The 17,842-nt window shown below is 40.1% G+C and overlaps 1 protein-coding gene across 1 annotated transcript; it reads right to left on the bottom strand.

Moving 5' to 3' along the window:
- Positions 1-3,529: 3,529 nt before the first annotated feature.
- LOC117531904 (octapeptide-repeat protein T2-like) lies at positions 3,530-4,078 on the bottom strand. The gene has a single exon (XM_034195094.1). The coding sequence runs from the start codon at positions 4,076-4,078 to the stop codon at positions 3,530-3,532; it is 549 nt and encodes a 182-aa protein (XP_034050985.1).
- Between the last annotated feature and the right edge of the window lie 13,764 nt (positions 4,079-17,842).

Genomic DNA, 17,842 nt, shown 5'->3' on the forward strand with positions numbered 1-17,842 from the left:
ATATCCAATCAAATGATCAACTGCATGTGTTTCAGAGATTTTCTTAAGTCAGCATAGCTGTTTCTTACTGTGATATATACAAAGCTACTGAATTACTTTTTAGAGTGTATATCTGTGTGGAAGTGAATTATGATTGATTTTTTTTTTTTCCCCCTACCGCTTTCACAAATACATTTGGATAAAAATGTTTGCATTGTATAGTCGATAATCAGAGGAGGTCACACATACACACAAACGTGAATAAACTACTAAAAGAACAGGAACTGTTAACTGAAACTTAAAAATAAAATAGCTTTGTCAACAAAAACTAAGTTAACTGACGACACTGCAAATTTTTTGTGGGTTGTGTCCATTTCTTTTGCACTACAGCTATTTTTTTTTTTTTTTTTTTTTTTTATTTTGGTCAAACCTGGCAGGTATATTGGATCTACTGACTGGAAGACGTGATTTGTTTTAAGTTAGGCTCAGTCAGAAATCAACGCTGATATATAGGAAAATGGTCAATACAAAAAAAAAAAAACCCAACAGTTTAGATCTATTTTTATTTGTGAACTTCATCTTTTAAAAGCAGAGGTAACATTTTGCCTACATGCCTGATACTTTGAAACATGGCTGTACTGACTGAGGACTTCTGATAGAGTTTAATTTGTCCGAATCATTATTTGATAATTTTTCCGTGCTTCTGTTCACGTTATGCTAAATTTCAGGAACTACGAGTTGTATCGTCTCAATTTTGGTGTGAAGGTATTTGAAATATTCAATTTCCTATGGACTCCCAATGGAAAATCAAAGTGTTACCATAGTAACGGTCAAAATCAAGAAGTTCTCTGACTGCTCAGATCTCAGAATGCAATAAGGCAGCAGATTTTTTTGTGATAATTACTAAGCATTTTTCCTGAAAATAGCCAGGAAAATGAGTTTTGACCTTTGACCCTGACAAAATCACCCTACAGTCATTAACCACAGAGGTTCATCAGCACATTTTGGTTGAAAATGGCACAGAGATGCATGATTTTATTTGCTCCTAATGAGTTTATTCTTTTCTGCCTTTCTGCATTCCCTGCATGCCCTCAAGGGGAGCTCCGCCCCCAGTTTGGGAACCTCTGCATTAGCGAAAATCTGTACTAGTGATGGAGGAGCCTCATTTAGCAGTTAGCAGACACTGTAGATGTAGAGGGTTCTGCGATTGCTCCCAAGTCTGCAGCTCGAGTTTGCTGTTCATGCACAAACTAAAACCACATCAAGTGTGCAAATGCATGCTCGTAACAACACCGTGTAGGAATGCGTGTGTGTGGCATTTGTGTGTTTTGAACATCTTTATCTGCACTGGCATGGGCGATGGCAGGGATGCGATGCAATTTGACCGGAGGTTATGAGGCGGGAATGGCGTGGAAAGTTGGATGACAGTGATGGACGGAGAGAGGAGAGAAGAGTGACAGCTAATCCATCAGAGGCGTTACTGTCATTATTCAATTACCACCCATCCTTAGCACTGGCGATAACCCCGGCACACACACACACATGCGTGCGCACGGTGGGGAGCGCTCACACACCGCGGGTTTGTGCCGTGCGGGCGGTGAGTCGAGCCTGGCACCGGATCCTCATATGCTTTTAGTGCAGTAGACCCTTAAATCCCGACTCCTTCCTCCCCTTACACCACTCTTGTCCTTCACTTTCCCTCTTTATTTTCTCTTGTTCCCACAGTTCCGACTCCTCTCTCTTTCTCTCTCTTTTCCTTTCCACAGTTCATTCCGTGTTCTCAGCCCGGAACCGATAAGGAACATGGAGTATGATTAGACGGCAGTGACACCGGGCTTATCGTTCCGCTCCTAAAGCGCTCCCACAGATCGCTTACACCATAAAAGCCAAACACAAACGGACGCCTGTGGGGCCGAGTGTCTAGTCCAAACATGTTTGGCGTTTGGTTTGCACGACAGCACACGCTGCCTCCTTAATGACACGTGTTTGCTGAAAAATGGCTGCCAGCAGTAGATGGCGTGAAGCACAGAAGAGCACGAGGAGGCATCCGAGAGGCTTTTCATACTCCAGACACTAGATGGCACCGTCTCATCAGCCGTGCACAGCCCATCTCTCACCTCTTTTCTAATAAAACCATTATGACGTCATAGTGGAGCTCTTTTCTGCTTCCCTCCTTCTCATTTTCATTTCTCTCCTCTCCTTTCTTCCCAGCTGTCACTCCCTCTTCTTCATTCCTTTCTTCTTAGGTTTCAGTTTGTTTCCCTTTTCTCCTGTCTTTTTTCCTCATGTCTTCTTCCTTTGTCTCTTCCAGTCATTTTTACTCTGCTCTCTTTGTTCTCTACATTTGTCTCTTTTTCCATCTTTCTGCTCCCCCCCCAGCTATGCTACTTTTTATTTCTTCCTCTTCTCTCCTTCAGTTTTCTTCCCTTTTCTTTCCTTTCTCATTTCTGTGGTTTCCTTTCCTTCTCTGCCTTTCCTTCATCAGTTTTCTTTATCTCCTTTTTATCATTCCTTTATTTACCATTCCTTCTCTCCTCTCCTGTACCTCATTGGCTCCATTTTCTTTTCTTCCCCCCCCTTTCCCATTTTCCTTTCTTCTTCATATCTTCCTTTCCTCCTTGTCACTTTGTTCATCTGCCTTCTCTTTAATTTTTGCCAGTTTTTTCTTTTCTGTCCTCCCGTTGTTTGCTGTATTCTTTTATCTTCTCTCCTGTTTTTTCATTATTTGTATCTCCCCTGTCCTCATTTTTCTTTTCTTAGTTCATCATTCCATCTCCTTTCCTATCTCCCTCTGTTTTTATCTCAGTTTGACCTTCTGTCTTCTCATTTCTCAATTCCTTTTCTCACCCCTCCTGTTTTCATTTGCTGTTATTTTTCTTCCCGTCCTCTAATGTTTTTCAGTTCCTCTTTTTCTTCCTTGTATCTGAGTTCTATTTTCCATCATTCTTAATTCCTTGTGTTCTTTACCTCCTCCACCTTTCCCAACTGAATTTTTCTTTCCTCCTCCCTTTTTATCATCTCCATCTCTCATTCCACCTTACCTCCCCTATATTTCTCATCCACATCTCTTCTGGCATCCTCTCTTTTCTCCCTCCTTTTCCAACCCCTCTGTTTCTCCTCTTCTTGTCCTCACTTCTCTAATTTCTCATCCTCTTCGTCCCTTCTTTCCTTTCATCTCCTCTGCTTTCCTATAAGCTCCCTTCCTCTCTCTCTTTCCACTTGTTCTTGCATTCCTCTCCTCCCTCTCCATTCCTTTAATGTCCTATCCCCTCAGCTCCTTCCATCTTTTTCTCTCTTCCACTCTTTTCCTCTAATCGCCCTTGTTTCCTCTCCTCCTCCCCTGTCTCCTCTCCTCTCTTTTCCCCTCTTCTACTTCCTTGCCCCTCCTCTCTTCCCCCTCTTCTCCTTCCTCTCCTCTCCTTCCCCCTCTTCTCCTTTCTCTCCCCTCTCTTCTCCTTCCTCTCCTCTTCTTCCCCCTCTCCCCCTTCCTCTCCTCTTCCTATCTTCTCTCCTCTCTTTCCCCCTCTTCTCCTTCCTCTCCCCTTTCCTCCTATCTTCTCTCCTCTTTTACCCTCTTCTCCTTCCTCTCCTCTCCCCTTTTCCTATATTCTCTCCTTTCTTTTCCCCTCTTCTCTTCCTCTCCTCTCTTTTCCCTCTTTTCCTTCCATCTTCTCTCCTCTCTTTCCCCCTCTTCTCCTCCTCTCCTCTCTTTCCCCCTTCTTTCTCTCCTCCTCCTATCTCCTCCCCTGTCTCCTCTCCTTTCTTCTCCCCTCTTCTCCTCTCCTCTCCTTCCCTGTCTCCTCTCCTCTCCTTCCCTGTCTCCTCTCCGTTCTTCTCCCCTCTTCTCCTGTCCTCTCCCTATCTTTTCTCCTCTCTTTCCCCCTTCTTTCTCTCCTTCTCCTATCTCCTCCCCTGTCTTCTCCTCTCCTCTCCTTCCCTGTCTCCTCTCCTCCCCTGTCTCCTCTCCTCTCCTCCCCTGTCTCATCTCCTCCCGTCTCTTCTCCTCTCCTCTCCTGTCTCCTCTCCTCTCCTTCCCTGTCTCCTCTCCTCCTGTCTCCCCTCCTCTCCTCTCCCCCTCTCCTCTCCTCCCCTGTCTCATCTCCTCTCCTCTCCTGTCTCCTCTCCTCTCCTCCCCTGTCTCATCTCCTCTCCTCTCTCCTCTCCTCCCCTGTCTCCTCTCCTCTCCTCTCCTCTCCTCTCCTGTCTCCTCTCCTCCCCTGTCTCCTCTCCTCTCCTCCCCTGTCTCCTCTCCAGTAGCTGTGTAATGTTGTTAGAACGTTCTCTCATTAATAACCCACACTCAGAGACTTTTTGCTCGTGGAGCGTGAATCTCTCGTTGGTGTGGGGACAAATAGAGGGCGTTTCACTGTCTGCGTGGACGAGTGCATTTATAAAATAAAAAGACAGCACAAAAGAAGACATGACGGTGGACTGTGATGTACAAACACGTCGTCTCCTCACCGTGTTTCCTGGCGGCCTGACGTCGACTCACTCGTTGCGTTTTATGCTGCAGGTGGATCAGACGTCCTTGAGCTTGACCCCGTTAAGGCACCTTGCCTTTGGGTGTCCTGCGGCCCAGTGCTCATTACAGACCCAGTCCTCAAGATGTGTGGCTGTGCACGAGAGCCATCTATGTTTTGTTTCTGGACCTCGTTAGTAAAAGGGTTAAACAGTAAGAATAGTGAAGTTCACATAATGGCCACTGTCAAGCAATTAGCGGTGACAAGGAAGTTAAGGGACAGACGTGTGAGTCAACACCAGCATAATAAGGATCTGTGTTCCATTTATAACAAGCTGGCCATCCGGACAGTGATGGATGCATGTGCACACGCACGTACACACACACTGTAATGAAACATACATGTTGTCTAACGTCGGCAGAGAGGCTGATTAAATAGTTTGGCCACAGAGTGGATGAGAACATTCATTAGTCCACCAAACATACATCCATTCATAGTGATGGGACAAGTTAAAAATATCTGCACTTGGTTTGGTTAATAGACAGACAGGCTGCCTGACTTCCTCTCAGATAGATTAATTTTCCATCACTTTACCCGTCCTGTCATAAGTGTGAGCAGCGGCTCATTAAAAGTCTTCAAACTCCCTCCCACACCTCCCGTCCTGCAGCCTCCCCACCTCTCTGTTGCTCACTTACTCAATTTCTGTCTGTCTCAGTAAAAGGACACAGACCTTTACTACTACGGAGGTGCAGATAAAGAAGGGGTGGTGATGGAGAACTGGGGGAGGATAAGGAGGTAAAGCATGTGGGCTGGCAGTGATTAGGAACAGGAAAAGTATGGAGAAAAACACAAGGAATGTCAGAGAATAAGCAAATAAAATAAAAAAAAGGTGCAAGAAGCATTTCTACAAATAATGACAGATGACGGATTAACAGCCGTGGAAAAGGACGCACAGCTGGGATGTAAAAAAGACAGCAAAGGCACGTGGCTGGGATGTTAAATAAAAGGAAAAATTTGAAAAGGAATGGAAAAAAGGAAGTTTAAAGGAAAAGAATGAGGAGGAAAAAAGATGGGGTACAGTGGCGGCACTAGAATTTTTTAGTGGATGTAAAACTGGGGAAGCTACAGAATTCCCCACTTCCCCCCAAAAAATGCAAATAGAAGTCATTTTCAAGTGTAATATGCCTCTTCTAGAAACATCTCTTAATTTCTTTATTTTATAACCTAATAATTATTTTAAAGTCTGGTAAAAATGCTTTATTTAATAAATAAAAGACTAGATATATAGACTTTTATTACCTTCTTTTTCAACATTTACATCCTGCAGGTGCCATTCATATACACACAGAAGTCAGTTTAAGAAACAAAAAGGTGATATTCAGCTTCATTACTTAACGCCCTGCCACACCTTAACAATTTAGACTACTTATGGTGATTTATTAAAAATACACCCAATACAATGGCGTACATCTAATACATTATGGGTAAGTTTTGTATAAGTTAAGAACCCGATGAAGCATGCTGGTATACATCGTAGTATGGTGAGGTCGTCAAAAAATTTTGGACATGCACAATATTTTTGAGGCATACCGGTGTATGTCTCACATATCCCGCATATGTGGACCATAAGTTATAGGTAAGTTATGCGATTGTTGACACACATTACTCATAAGTTGAAATACAGCCATTGATGCTGTCCATTGATTGGATGAACAACTGCAGTCTTCATGGGAACAGTTCAGACTGTTTCAAACATAAAAACCATTCACACATCGAGTAAATATCAAGTCTTAATCTTACCTGTTTAGTCAGATTCATCATCACAGCCTAACGAAAACTTATCCACATAAAGCATCCCGAAAACGACATCTGAAAATACTTTAGTTCCTTGTCGTGGCTGAAGAAACGTAATGTTTTGAAGAAGTCCCTCAGTGGTTTGTCTGCTCCTGCTGTGTCTCTCAGCCTGAACCACAGGACATCAGTACTTTGTCCCACAATAAGACAATTCAATTATTTTAAAAGTTGAAAGAGTCACGGTGCCTCATTCATTCACATCAGCATTTAACACAGACATCAATAGATTCTTCAGCATGAAAATTATTAAAATTAAAAAGACAAAAATTAAATAAAAAAAATGTTAAATGACTCTGTTTGGCTTCCATGTGGAAGGGTGAGACCACGCAAAAGCGTTCGCACTGTGTCGATGATGTGCGTGTCAACATCTACATGCTCTGTCTGCCAAACAAAAGGGTTCTGGCAGTGGAAATGTAAACCAAACCAGACTTAAATGTTTTGACCTGTACCATACGGTGCTGTACTGGCCCAGACCGCTTGGTGGAAACAGGGCTGTCAGCATACACTGGCTAAATCCTCAAGGTGTGACAGGTCCATTGCTGAGAGTATTCAAACTGTAAAAAATGTGTGCATGTTTCTTTTCTTTGACTCAGTAATCCTTCTCCAGTATTCCACCAGTTCCTTACCATGCTTTGCCACAAAATTTTATGTTTGCATGTAAAACACTGTGAGTATAGATGTAATCTGATAATTTGTACAAAAAGGGCAACATTCATTCTTTGGGGAACGTCTTTCATTTTGCAAACACTGCTAACTTATTCAGCTTATCCCCGCACAGGACACAGACAACATAAGAGGATTACTTTAAAGATTTGAGGGACTGCTGGATCAGAGTAATAACAAAGTGTCAGGTGATTTAGTTACCGGTGGGGTTTTTGGCAGAGATACTGTTTCGAATGGAGCTACAGCCTCATCTAGTTCCTCTCTAGTGTCACCACTGGTGAGATGTGTCTTAAGGCCTGGTCACAACGATTCCTGAATGAAGGAATAAAGCCACAAAGTCACAAATCGTTGAGAAAAGGTGGATCAGGAAGTGACGTCCCCATGCTAGCGTCCGTTAGATGTCTTGTAAATCACTCCAGAGATGTTATCAGGTTACAAAAACAGCGTTCTAGTTTTAGAAGTGTTTATTTCCTGCTAGCTTTTACATAATATACGATAAAGGTGTTCTATTTAGCCAAAAACAAAGCAAAGTTAGCAGCTAGCGACACCAGGATGTGATGTCTCCACGCGAACAGCTGTGAGGTAATAGGAAAATAGGAACAGAATGTAACCTTTTAACCTCTTAAAATACCTCGTAAAATACGTCCAGTTAGCCCTCTTTGAACTTGTCCAAGGTCTGTGTCCCAAGAATGTTCCCTGTGAATTTGAAGACTCTGGCTGTAATAGGACTGGACTTATGCTGAGCACAAATAGATGGACGGATGAATGGGCGGACGGACGCAAAGTCTTCACAATACCCGTTGGCCATATTTGATGCCTTGGGTAAAAATGAGGAAAATTACCAAAAGAAAAAAAAAATAAATAAAGATAGGATGGTAAATTACAGGGTAATGGAGCATCAGCAATGATGTATCGGAAATAAAATTAGACAGTTAGTGGTGATTAGTAACAGCAAAGAAAGAATAAAATGGGATGTAAAAAGAGGCGGAAATCACATCCTCTGAGAGACCACAAAAAGATAGAGGAGAAAAGCCGTGATTTCTCCTTATGCTCTCGGTAATTCAGAAATATGAAGTCCCTTGTTATCACTGTTTAGCTTTAATCTTCGGCCTAAACAGTCTTTTCCATTATCAGAATAATGCTGGTTATTACCTCTTCATTGCAAGGAATATGATGATGGATGTCTTGCAATCATAATTTGGATTAATATGATCACTGCAGACATTAGCACAATCAGTTAGCACAACGCTCATAATAAGTCATGATTGTTGCGATTTAGTCCCCACACCACGACAGCTGGAGCTGCATTTAAGGACCATTAGTTACAGAGAAACAGAGCGGCAGGGGACAAAAAGAACAAACCGTGGAGAGGAGGAAGAACAGGATGGCAGAGGGGTTGATGAAGTGACAGAGAGAGGCTAAAACGTGAATGTAAGAAAGAGACGATGATGTAATGGTTACAGAAAAATGTAATTTATTCAGCATATTTGGGGTAGTTTGTCTAACTTCAGCTTGGTTTATGATTTGCAACAGCAGCCTTATATGGAAACAAAAGGGAAATTAAACCTCATATTCAGGCCGTTCTTTGTGTTTTGACAGATGCTCGATGGATGACGCTTGGCCCCAATGAACATGAGCTTCTCACAAATGACCGACTGCTGACTCATCATGTCAGGGCGGTTTTGCAATATGTATGTCTCCATCGTTTGCATTCTGAGAAACTAACATTTCTTGAGAATGTGTGAAGTTGAGAAATGTTGGTTTCTTACAATCCAAAAGATGGCGGACCATGTCCTACTTTTTATGGTTAAAGCTCAAAACTTCTCAATCGCCCCTTGTATGTAACAAGACGAAGTCCAGATTGAAAAGATTGATGTTCCTACCAGCCCAGCTAGTGGGGAATTTCCCTTTGGTTGACCTGGTAGAGCCTCAGACTCATGTATGAACGATCTGGTGTTTGAACCCCACCATAGCTGTAGCCAGAAAGATAATGTAATTCAGTTCTAATCTGGAATTTGTGACAGGATGTGGTAGTTGACTGGGTGGAACATGCTTAAATGCATCTGTGACCTTGTTTCAAGTTCAAAAATGATGGCAGGAACATCTTTTCAATCTGGACTTCACCTTGTTACATATTTCCCCGAGGAACATCCAAGGTAGGCCAAGATAATGGTGAATTCTCCGTTGGTTGACCTGGTAGAGCCTTGGTCTCAAGTATGAGCGATCTGCTGTTCAAACCCCACCATGGCAGTGGCCACAAAGACACACGCATGTCATCCGGTAACATATATAAAATACATTTTGCAAAAGGTCAAGGAATTTGATTTTCAACCTGATTTAGGGGTAAAACAAGCCATTTTAGGCGTGAATATTAATTATAGTGGTGGAGTTTCTCCATGTACATTTATAAAAATTGACAGATATGAAAACTGATTTTATACACCATGACCGCATTAATTCAAATCTGATCTAAGATCTTGTGCTGAGGGAAAGGTAAGACGCTTTATTTTTAGCACTGATAGGAAGTGGGGAAGTAACATTTAATTATTCATGAAAGAGAAGGGGACAACTGAAAATATTATCAATTACTCTGTGGAATGAACACCAGCCCTTATCTGGTCTGAAATCTCTGCTGCCACACATCACCTAAATCACCAGCCGTGCAAGATAATTCTCCTATCATTCTGGGCTGTTTGTGAGGTCATAACCTTAATTTGCAAGCGCTTGTTCAGTTTTAATTGGATGGTTCTGCTCTAAACCGAGCAAAAACAAAAAAAAATGTGACTTTTAACCTATGATTTAAAGTGAAGAAAACAACCCCTCAGTGCGACTGTGCCCTTAGATAATCAGTGACAAATTGGCAAAGGCCAAAGTGGACTTTGTTTTCTTGCCAAGCCAATCAGCTCTACATCTGAACAGTGGAAAATTACAGCTGCAACCAGAGGACCAGAGGAATGGAGCTCAGCAAGATCTAAGCCAGAAAGTACACCCCCAAAACTTTCTTCCCTCTCCTCTCTAACACTGCAGCACCATTCTGTGCCAAATTGGCTTAACAGGCTCCCGTCAAACATCGCTGTAACGTGGGAAGTGTTGCATGAGAGAAATGGGGCAGAAGAATAAACTATCTCACACAAGGAGCATTAATATTGAATTAGACATCCTCACCAAACGACTGTATCAATATGACTCACCGCTGTGTGATACACAGTAAGTGGAGCACTCCTTATGAATATTACACACCTTTCTGTGTTAAAAGTTCCCTATCTGTGCGACATCACCGGCAAGCTGCTCCACAACTGTCACGGCAATGTTAGGCGGTGTGCATATGAAAGAGACACAGAGGGTGTAATGGATGTAACTGTGACTGTCTGCAGGCTCGTCCTCATGTACCAGTTCAGAGAGAGACCAAATTACAAATCTGATCCAGATCTTCTATTGTACATCAGAGTTGTGGGTTACAGTGCCCTCCAAAAGTATTGGAACACTTGGTATTTCACACATTTTAGTTTGTTTATGCCATTTCTGATACAAGCAGCGGCTTGACTCCGAGCTCCTCCCGAGTGACAGAACTCCTCACCCTATCTCTAAGGGAGCGCCCAGCCACCCTGTGGAGGAAACTCATCTCGTTCTTTCTCGTTCTTTCGTTCATGAGCCAAATCTCATGACCATAGGTGAGGATCGGAACGTGGATTGATCGGTAAATCGAGAGCTATGCCCCCTACTCAGCTCTCTCTTAATAATAATAATAATAATAATCAAAAATTATCATCCTATAACTCAAACTGAAAGCAAATCTGTACAACTTGATATAAATGAATTAAAAATTTAAAAGCCAAGATGATGGGTTGCACAAGTAATGGAACGCTTTGGTATAACAGCTGTAAATAATCAGTTTTATTGTCAGTATTCTTACAAGAGTTAAACCAAAGCGTTCCATTACTTGTGCAACCCATCATCTTGGCTTTTATATTTTTAATTCATTTATATCAAGTTGTACAGATTTGCTTTCAGTTTGAGTTTAAGAAAGACAATTGTTTATATATATATATATATATATATATATATATATATATATATATATATATATATATATATATATATATATATATATTTTTTTTTTTTTTTTTTTTTGTGCATTTTTTGTATTTGTAATGGCATAAAAAATTAAAATGTGTGAATACCAAGTGTTCCAATACATTTGGAGGGCAATGTATGCATGTTTTCCTTTTAGGGAGAAGAATATCCTGACAGTCAGAATTGATTTTTTTATTTTTTTTATTTTTAGGCAAAACGCATCCAGATAAATTATTTATTAACAGATGAGTTGATTTCAGAAAAGAAAAACTGTAGTGGATTTATATCATTTTGGCAGATAGTGATGATTTAGAAGGTGATTCACCAATTCAAAATGTTCAAAACACATAGTGAAATAGAGTCACAGTTTCAAAAGAATCAGAATTCTATATAAAACAATTGTTTAAAAATTATTCATTGTGTCAAAATACTTGAAACATTAAATGAAACACATGCTTCAGAAAGTTATTTCCACTTTTGAACGACTGGGTACGTTCAATAAAACAACTGCATCAGGAAGTGATTCACTGTTCGGAATTAATACAATAAAATAATTCAACAACTTCTGAAAAATATTCATGCTATTCTCAGAATTCTAAACAACACAATTTTTTTCAACCATGATTCACTCTGAGATGTTTCAAACACCACAAAATGTATTCATAAACTGTTTCAAAATGCTTGAAATGCTAAGGTTATTTACAGTTTTCAAACACTAGATACGTTAAATGAAATAGCAGGTTCATAAAATTTGAAAAAGCTTAAAACACAAAATGGAATTGATTTTGTTTCAAAGAGCTCAGAATTCTTTGTAAAACGATTGTTTCAAACATGATTCACTTTGAGATGTTTGAAACAATAAATAAAACCTTTTTCTAACATGAGTTGCTTTCAGATGTTTGAAACAGTATCCAACCCCAATTCCAATGAAGTTGGGACGTTGTGTGAAATGTAAAGAAAAGCCGAATACAGTGATTTGCAAATCCTCTTCAACCTATATTCAATTGAATACACCACAAAGACGAGATATTTAATGTTCAAACTGATAAACTTTATTGTTTTAGTGCAAACATTTGCTAATTTTGAAATGGTTGCCTGCAACACGTTTCAAAAAAGCTGGGACAGTGGTATGTTGACCACAGTGTTACGTCACCTTGCCTTCTAACAACACTCAGTAAGCATTTGGGAACTGAGGACACTAATTGTGAGTGTCATGATTGGGTATAAAAGGAGCATCTCCAAAAGGCTCAGCTGTTCAAAAGCAAAGATGGGGCGAGGATCACCACTTTGTAAACAACTGAAAAAACAGTCCAACAGTGTAAGAACAATGTTTGTCAACACTCAATTGCAAGGAATTTAGGGATTCCATCATCTACAGTCCATAATATAATCAGAAGATTCAGAGAATCTGGAGAACTTTCTACACCTAAGTAGCAAGGCTGAAAACAAACATTAAATGCCCGTGACCTTCGATCCCTCAGGCGGCACTGCATTAAAAACAGACATCATTGTGTAAAGGATCTTGGCCTCAGGAACACTTCAGAAAACCATTGTCAGATAACACAGTTCATCACTACATCTACAAGTGCAAGTTAAAATGCTACTATGCAAAGCGAAACCCATACATCAACAACATCCAGAAACACGGCCGCCTTCTCTGGGCCTGAGCTCATTTGAAATGGACAGAGGCAAAGTGGAAAAGTTTGCTGTGGTCTGATGAGTCCACATTTCAAATTGTTTTTGGAAATCATGGACGTCGTGTCCTCCGGACAAAAGAGGAAAAAGACCATCCAGATTGTTACAGCGCAAAGTTCAAAAGCCAGCATCTGTGATGGTATGGGGGTGTGTTAGTGCCCATGGCATGGGCAACTTACACATCTGTAATGGCACCATCAATGCTGAAAAGTACATCCAGGTTTTGGAGCAACACATGCTGCCATCCAAGCAACGTCTTTTTCAGGGACGTCCCTGCTTATTTCAGCAAGACAATGCCAAGCCACATTCTGCACGTGTTACAACAGCGTGGCTTTGTAGTAAAAGAGTGCAGGTAATAGACTGGCCTGCCTGCAGTCCAGACCTGTCGCCCATTGAAATTGTGTGGCGCATTATGAAGCGCGAAATACAACAACGGAGACCCCGAACTGTTGAACAACTGAAGTCGTACATCAAGTAAGAATGGGAAAGAATTCCACCTACAAACCTTCAACAATTAGTGTCCTCAGTTCCCAAACGCTTATTGAGTGTTGTTAGAAGGAAAGGTGATCTAACACAGTGGTAAACATACCACTGTCCCAGCTTTTTTGAAACGTGTTGCAGGTATCCATTTCAAAATGAACAAATATTTGCACAAAAACAATAAAGTTTATTAGTCTGAACATTTAATATCTTGTCTTTGTGATGTATTCAACTGAATATAGGTTGAAGAAGATTTGCAAATCACTGTATTCCGTTTTTATTTACATTTTACACAATGTCCCAACTTCATTGGAATTGGGGATGTATAATTAAAAATGATTGAAACACAAATTAAATATGCTTTAACAACTTATTCACAGTTCACATTTTTGAAACACTGGACACACCAAATGAATCAGTTGCTTCAAAATGGTTCATTGCTTTGAAACACTGAAAATCCGGTATGAACCTTTTTTTTTTAAGATAATTAGTCAGTGTTTCAATGCAATGATGCAAAAAAAAAAAAAAAAATCTCTCATCTGAGACTGATATCAAGACTTAGCTATCCTTTTTCCAACCCTAAACTATGCATCTATAGCAATAAACCTTTGTGCTATTATCATTCTCTTTGTGATGGGAATGTATGTATGGGCCTGTCATCAAATTCTAGATGTTCAAAGTTTGATTTTCTTCTTGTCTATACTGATTTTATCATGGCTATTCTGAACAGGCTACATGTAATTTGAGTGCAGTTCATCCTAATTTTTCACATCTGCTTCAACATCCACCAACCATCCAGCAGATGGCAGACACATTTTTGTGGTATTACGTAGGCAAACCAAAGTTACTGTTTGGATTGATCAGGTGCAGCCAAATTCACCACATTTAAATGTGTTTATCATCATTATATGTCCTTTTAATTTAGTGAGTTATAAGATGGTACCAGGGGAGGTGATGGTCTAGTGATTAAAGCATTGGGACCAGAGGATCCTTGCTTCAAATCCCAGCGTGACCCAAAAATCACTAAGGGCCCTTGGGCAAGGTCTTTAATCCCCTAGTTGCTTCTGGTGTGTAATGAGTGCCTTGTATGGCAACACCCTGACATCGGGATGAATGTGAGGCATTACTGTAAAGAGCTTTGAGCGTCTGGAAAAGTGATATATAAATGCAGTCTATTTACCATTCCAACATGCAGGAGATCATGTGGAAGACCATTCCATGTCTGAGCAGAGGTTGTAATCATGGTACTGCCTAGCTGTATGGAGATGTAGGATTAATGATAGTGAGACCCATATTGAACAGCATATTAAACTGAATTTTCTACTAACATGGCGCATCCACTCTGATGATGCACCCTTTATCCTTAATCCACCGGTTTTACTCCTGAGGTTTTCATAGGTGACGTTTATCAGGGTTTTGGGTACTTGCAGGGTGCACGTGTCCCTGCACGCTAACACTGATCTCTGTGCTCCTCACCTCTCCTTGGCACCTCTCCCCTGAGACCTCTGAAGGCAGCTGGCTGTGAGAGCTCCTCTGTGCTCTATTAAAACCAGACCTCATCTCATCTACCATCTATTCCACTGTAAATACACCCCGTGTGTTCACACTGTGCTCCGTTCTCCTCAAGTGCTTCGACCCGCCGTCCTTTCTGCACCAGCAGTGAGTCATATATTAGGTTCTTCAAGACTGAGTATCCTTGAACCATTATAAAGAGGCTTTTTAGAGCTTCCACTGCATGTCGCGCATCCTGCAGCTCAGCACGCTGAATATGGGCACAAACCACTTCTGGCCTTTGAGTAACTCAGTGGTACTTTTTACAAAGAAAAAAAAATTATATGATATTGTCAAAGAATTGAAAATAATTATTTGTGGTGATGAAATGGAAAAATACTATTTTTATGAAAGATACTCTTCATTCTGAGATTCATTTGGCACTGTGATGCACTTGCTTGGACTCTGCTCTTTGTACCATTGGTCCTCATGACCGTTGGACTCAATACATACATTATATTAAGATTAAGATTAAGATTAAGATTAAGATAAACTTTATTGATCTCACAGAGGAGGAATTCACATGTTACGTCAGCTCTTAAAAAACACACAAGATGGGTGCAAGTAGAGGAAAATGTGCATCAAACAGCATGTGCAAGGATAAGCAATAATAATAATACTTGTAACAGTACAAGACATAATAAAATGAGGTAGAAATAGAATATGTATGTGTATTTATATACACACACACACCTACATATACATATACAAACACACACGCATACACATTTGCACACACATACCTATACACATACACATATACATATGCATATATATAAACATGATTGGGATTGAAAAAGAGATGGGAGCATCTTATTTACAATATGTGAAATGGAGTTTAGGTGTGGTAAGGTGACATTAGTGCAGGGATTTGTAAACGAGTTGTTATTGCACATGATTTGTGGACATATTAATTTTGCACATGATTGTGGACATATTATTGCATGTGGTTATTTCACAGTGTTATTGTACAGTCTGACAGCAGCAGGGAGGAACGACCTGCGGTATCGCTCCTTCTTGCACATATGGTTGCGTAGCTGCGACATTTCTGTCTTTCTTTGTTTGACAATTCTACTTTGTGCTTTGTTTTATGTGTTATTTTGTTGTTGTTCCTATGGCCATAGCAGATGGTCACCCTGAAGGAGTTTTCTTTTACCACTATTGCCTCTGTGCTCACTCAGAGGGCAGGTAAGGTTAGACCTTACTGATTTAAAACACCTTGGGGACACTTATTTTCCATTTACGTTTGTGTGAAGCTTAAATGTATTAAATATAACATCCTATGTCACAGTGCAACCCGACATATATGCTGACAAATACTGCACCAAATGCAATAAAGGACCGTGGAAAACATAAGTCCTAGTGAATATACTTGATGATATATGGGATGCGCCACGTAGGTGAAAAGTACAAAAGGCAGGTAAAAATTACAGTTTGCATTTAAAGAAAATAATGTGACAAGCTGCTGTGCAGCATGTGTTCAAGATGTGCAAGGAGAAGAAAAAAAATAATGCAACATATGCTGCTGTGACAACTTCCCATAAGGCAACAGTGACGAACAGGTGATGAGCTGTCATCTGATCAGGCACACAGCATTTAAAAGACAAAATTAAATTGGACATTATAATATATGGATCTTAGTATTTCATCTGTCTTACTGCATCTCATCAGTATTTCATCTTATATATACAGTCGCCACTGAAAAAAGAACCAACTTAATTGAATTATTTCAATTGGTAACACCTAAAAGAATCAAGTTCTTTGAATTTAAGTTAATAAATCACACATGTGTTAATCTAATTTATGTTAGATGTGTTGTTATTATTTATTATTATTAATGTGCTAATCTATTTAGATTAACACGTGTTAATCTAATTTATTAACTTAATTTCAAAGAATTTAATTCATTCAGTTGTTACAGACTGACACAATTCAATTAAGTTGGTTCAACTATTTTCTTTTTTATTTAGGGCATGATCTTACCATGCTGTTAAATGACATACAACATTTACATATATTCCAGAACTGCAAAACAACAACAACAAAAATACTAATGGAATATTTTGAGATGTCCAAGCAGATTGAGGTAATCAAAAATACAGTCGTTCTCAATCAGCCCAAGAATGTCATGAAAGAGAACAGAAAGCTAAGGCAGTGGAAGAGGTTTGATTTTCTAAAGCAGGCGGTATGTTTTGCTAACATCTGTCAGGCAGTGATACGTATGAGTGAGCAACGGCTGGAAGGCCTCCTTTCACAAACAGGTGTTCACATGTTCCAGAGCTTTATTTAGGAATGTTATATTCCCTTTGCAAGATGTCAGTCTGTTCTGTGAGCCTGATCCCACCAGATCTCAGAAGCTCGGCAGAGTGGGTCCTGGTTAACACCACGGACTGTAGACCAGAGGCTGTGCCTGTGTCTCCGGGTAGAACTGGAGTTGTGTCAGGAAGGGCATCTGATGTACAACCCCTGGCAAAAATTATGGAATCACCGGCCTCGGAGGATGTTCATTCTGTTGTTTAATTTTGTAGAAAAAAAGCAGATCACAGACATGACACAAAACTAAAGTCATTTCAAATGGCAACTTTCTGGCTTTAAGAAACAATATAAGAAATCAAGAAAAAAGATTGCGGCAGTCAGTAACGGTTACTTTTTTAGACCAAGCAGAGGAAAAAAATATGGACTCACTCAATTCTGAGGAATAAATTATGGAATCACCCTGTAAATTTCCATCTCCAAAACTAACACCTGCATCAAATCACATCTGCTCGTTGACATTAACCCTATGTCATGAAATTGACCCTATGTGTCTTTTTGCAAGGAATGTTTTCACAGTTTTTGCTCTATGGCAAGATGCATTATCTTCTTGAAAAATGATTTCATCATCCTTAAACATCAGAAAAGTGTCCAAAATATCAACGTAAACTTGTGCATTTATTGATGATGTAATGACAGCCATCTCCCCAGTGCCTTTACCTGACATGCAGCCCCATATTATCAATGACTGTGGAAATTTACATGTTGTCTTCAGGCAGTCATCTTTATAAATCTCATTGGAACGGCACCAAACAAAAGTTCCAGCATCATCA

This window comes from Thalassophryne amazonica, chromosome 19, assembly GCF_902500255.1.
Source record: "Thalassophryne amazonica chromosome 19, fThaAma1.1, whole genome shotgun sequence".
NCBI classification, from domain to species: domain Eukaryota; kingdom Metazoa; phylum Chordata; class Actinopteri; order Batrachoidiformes; family Batrachoididae; genus Thalassophryne; species Thalassophryne amazonica.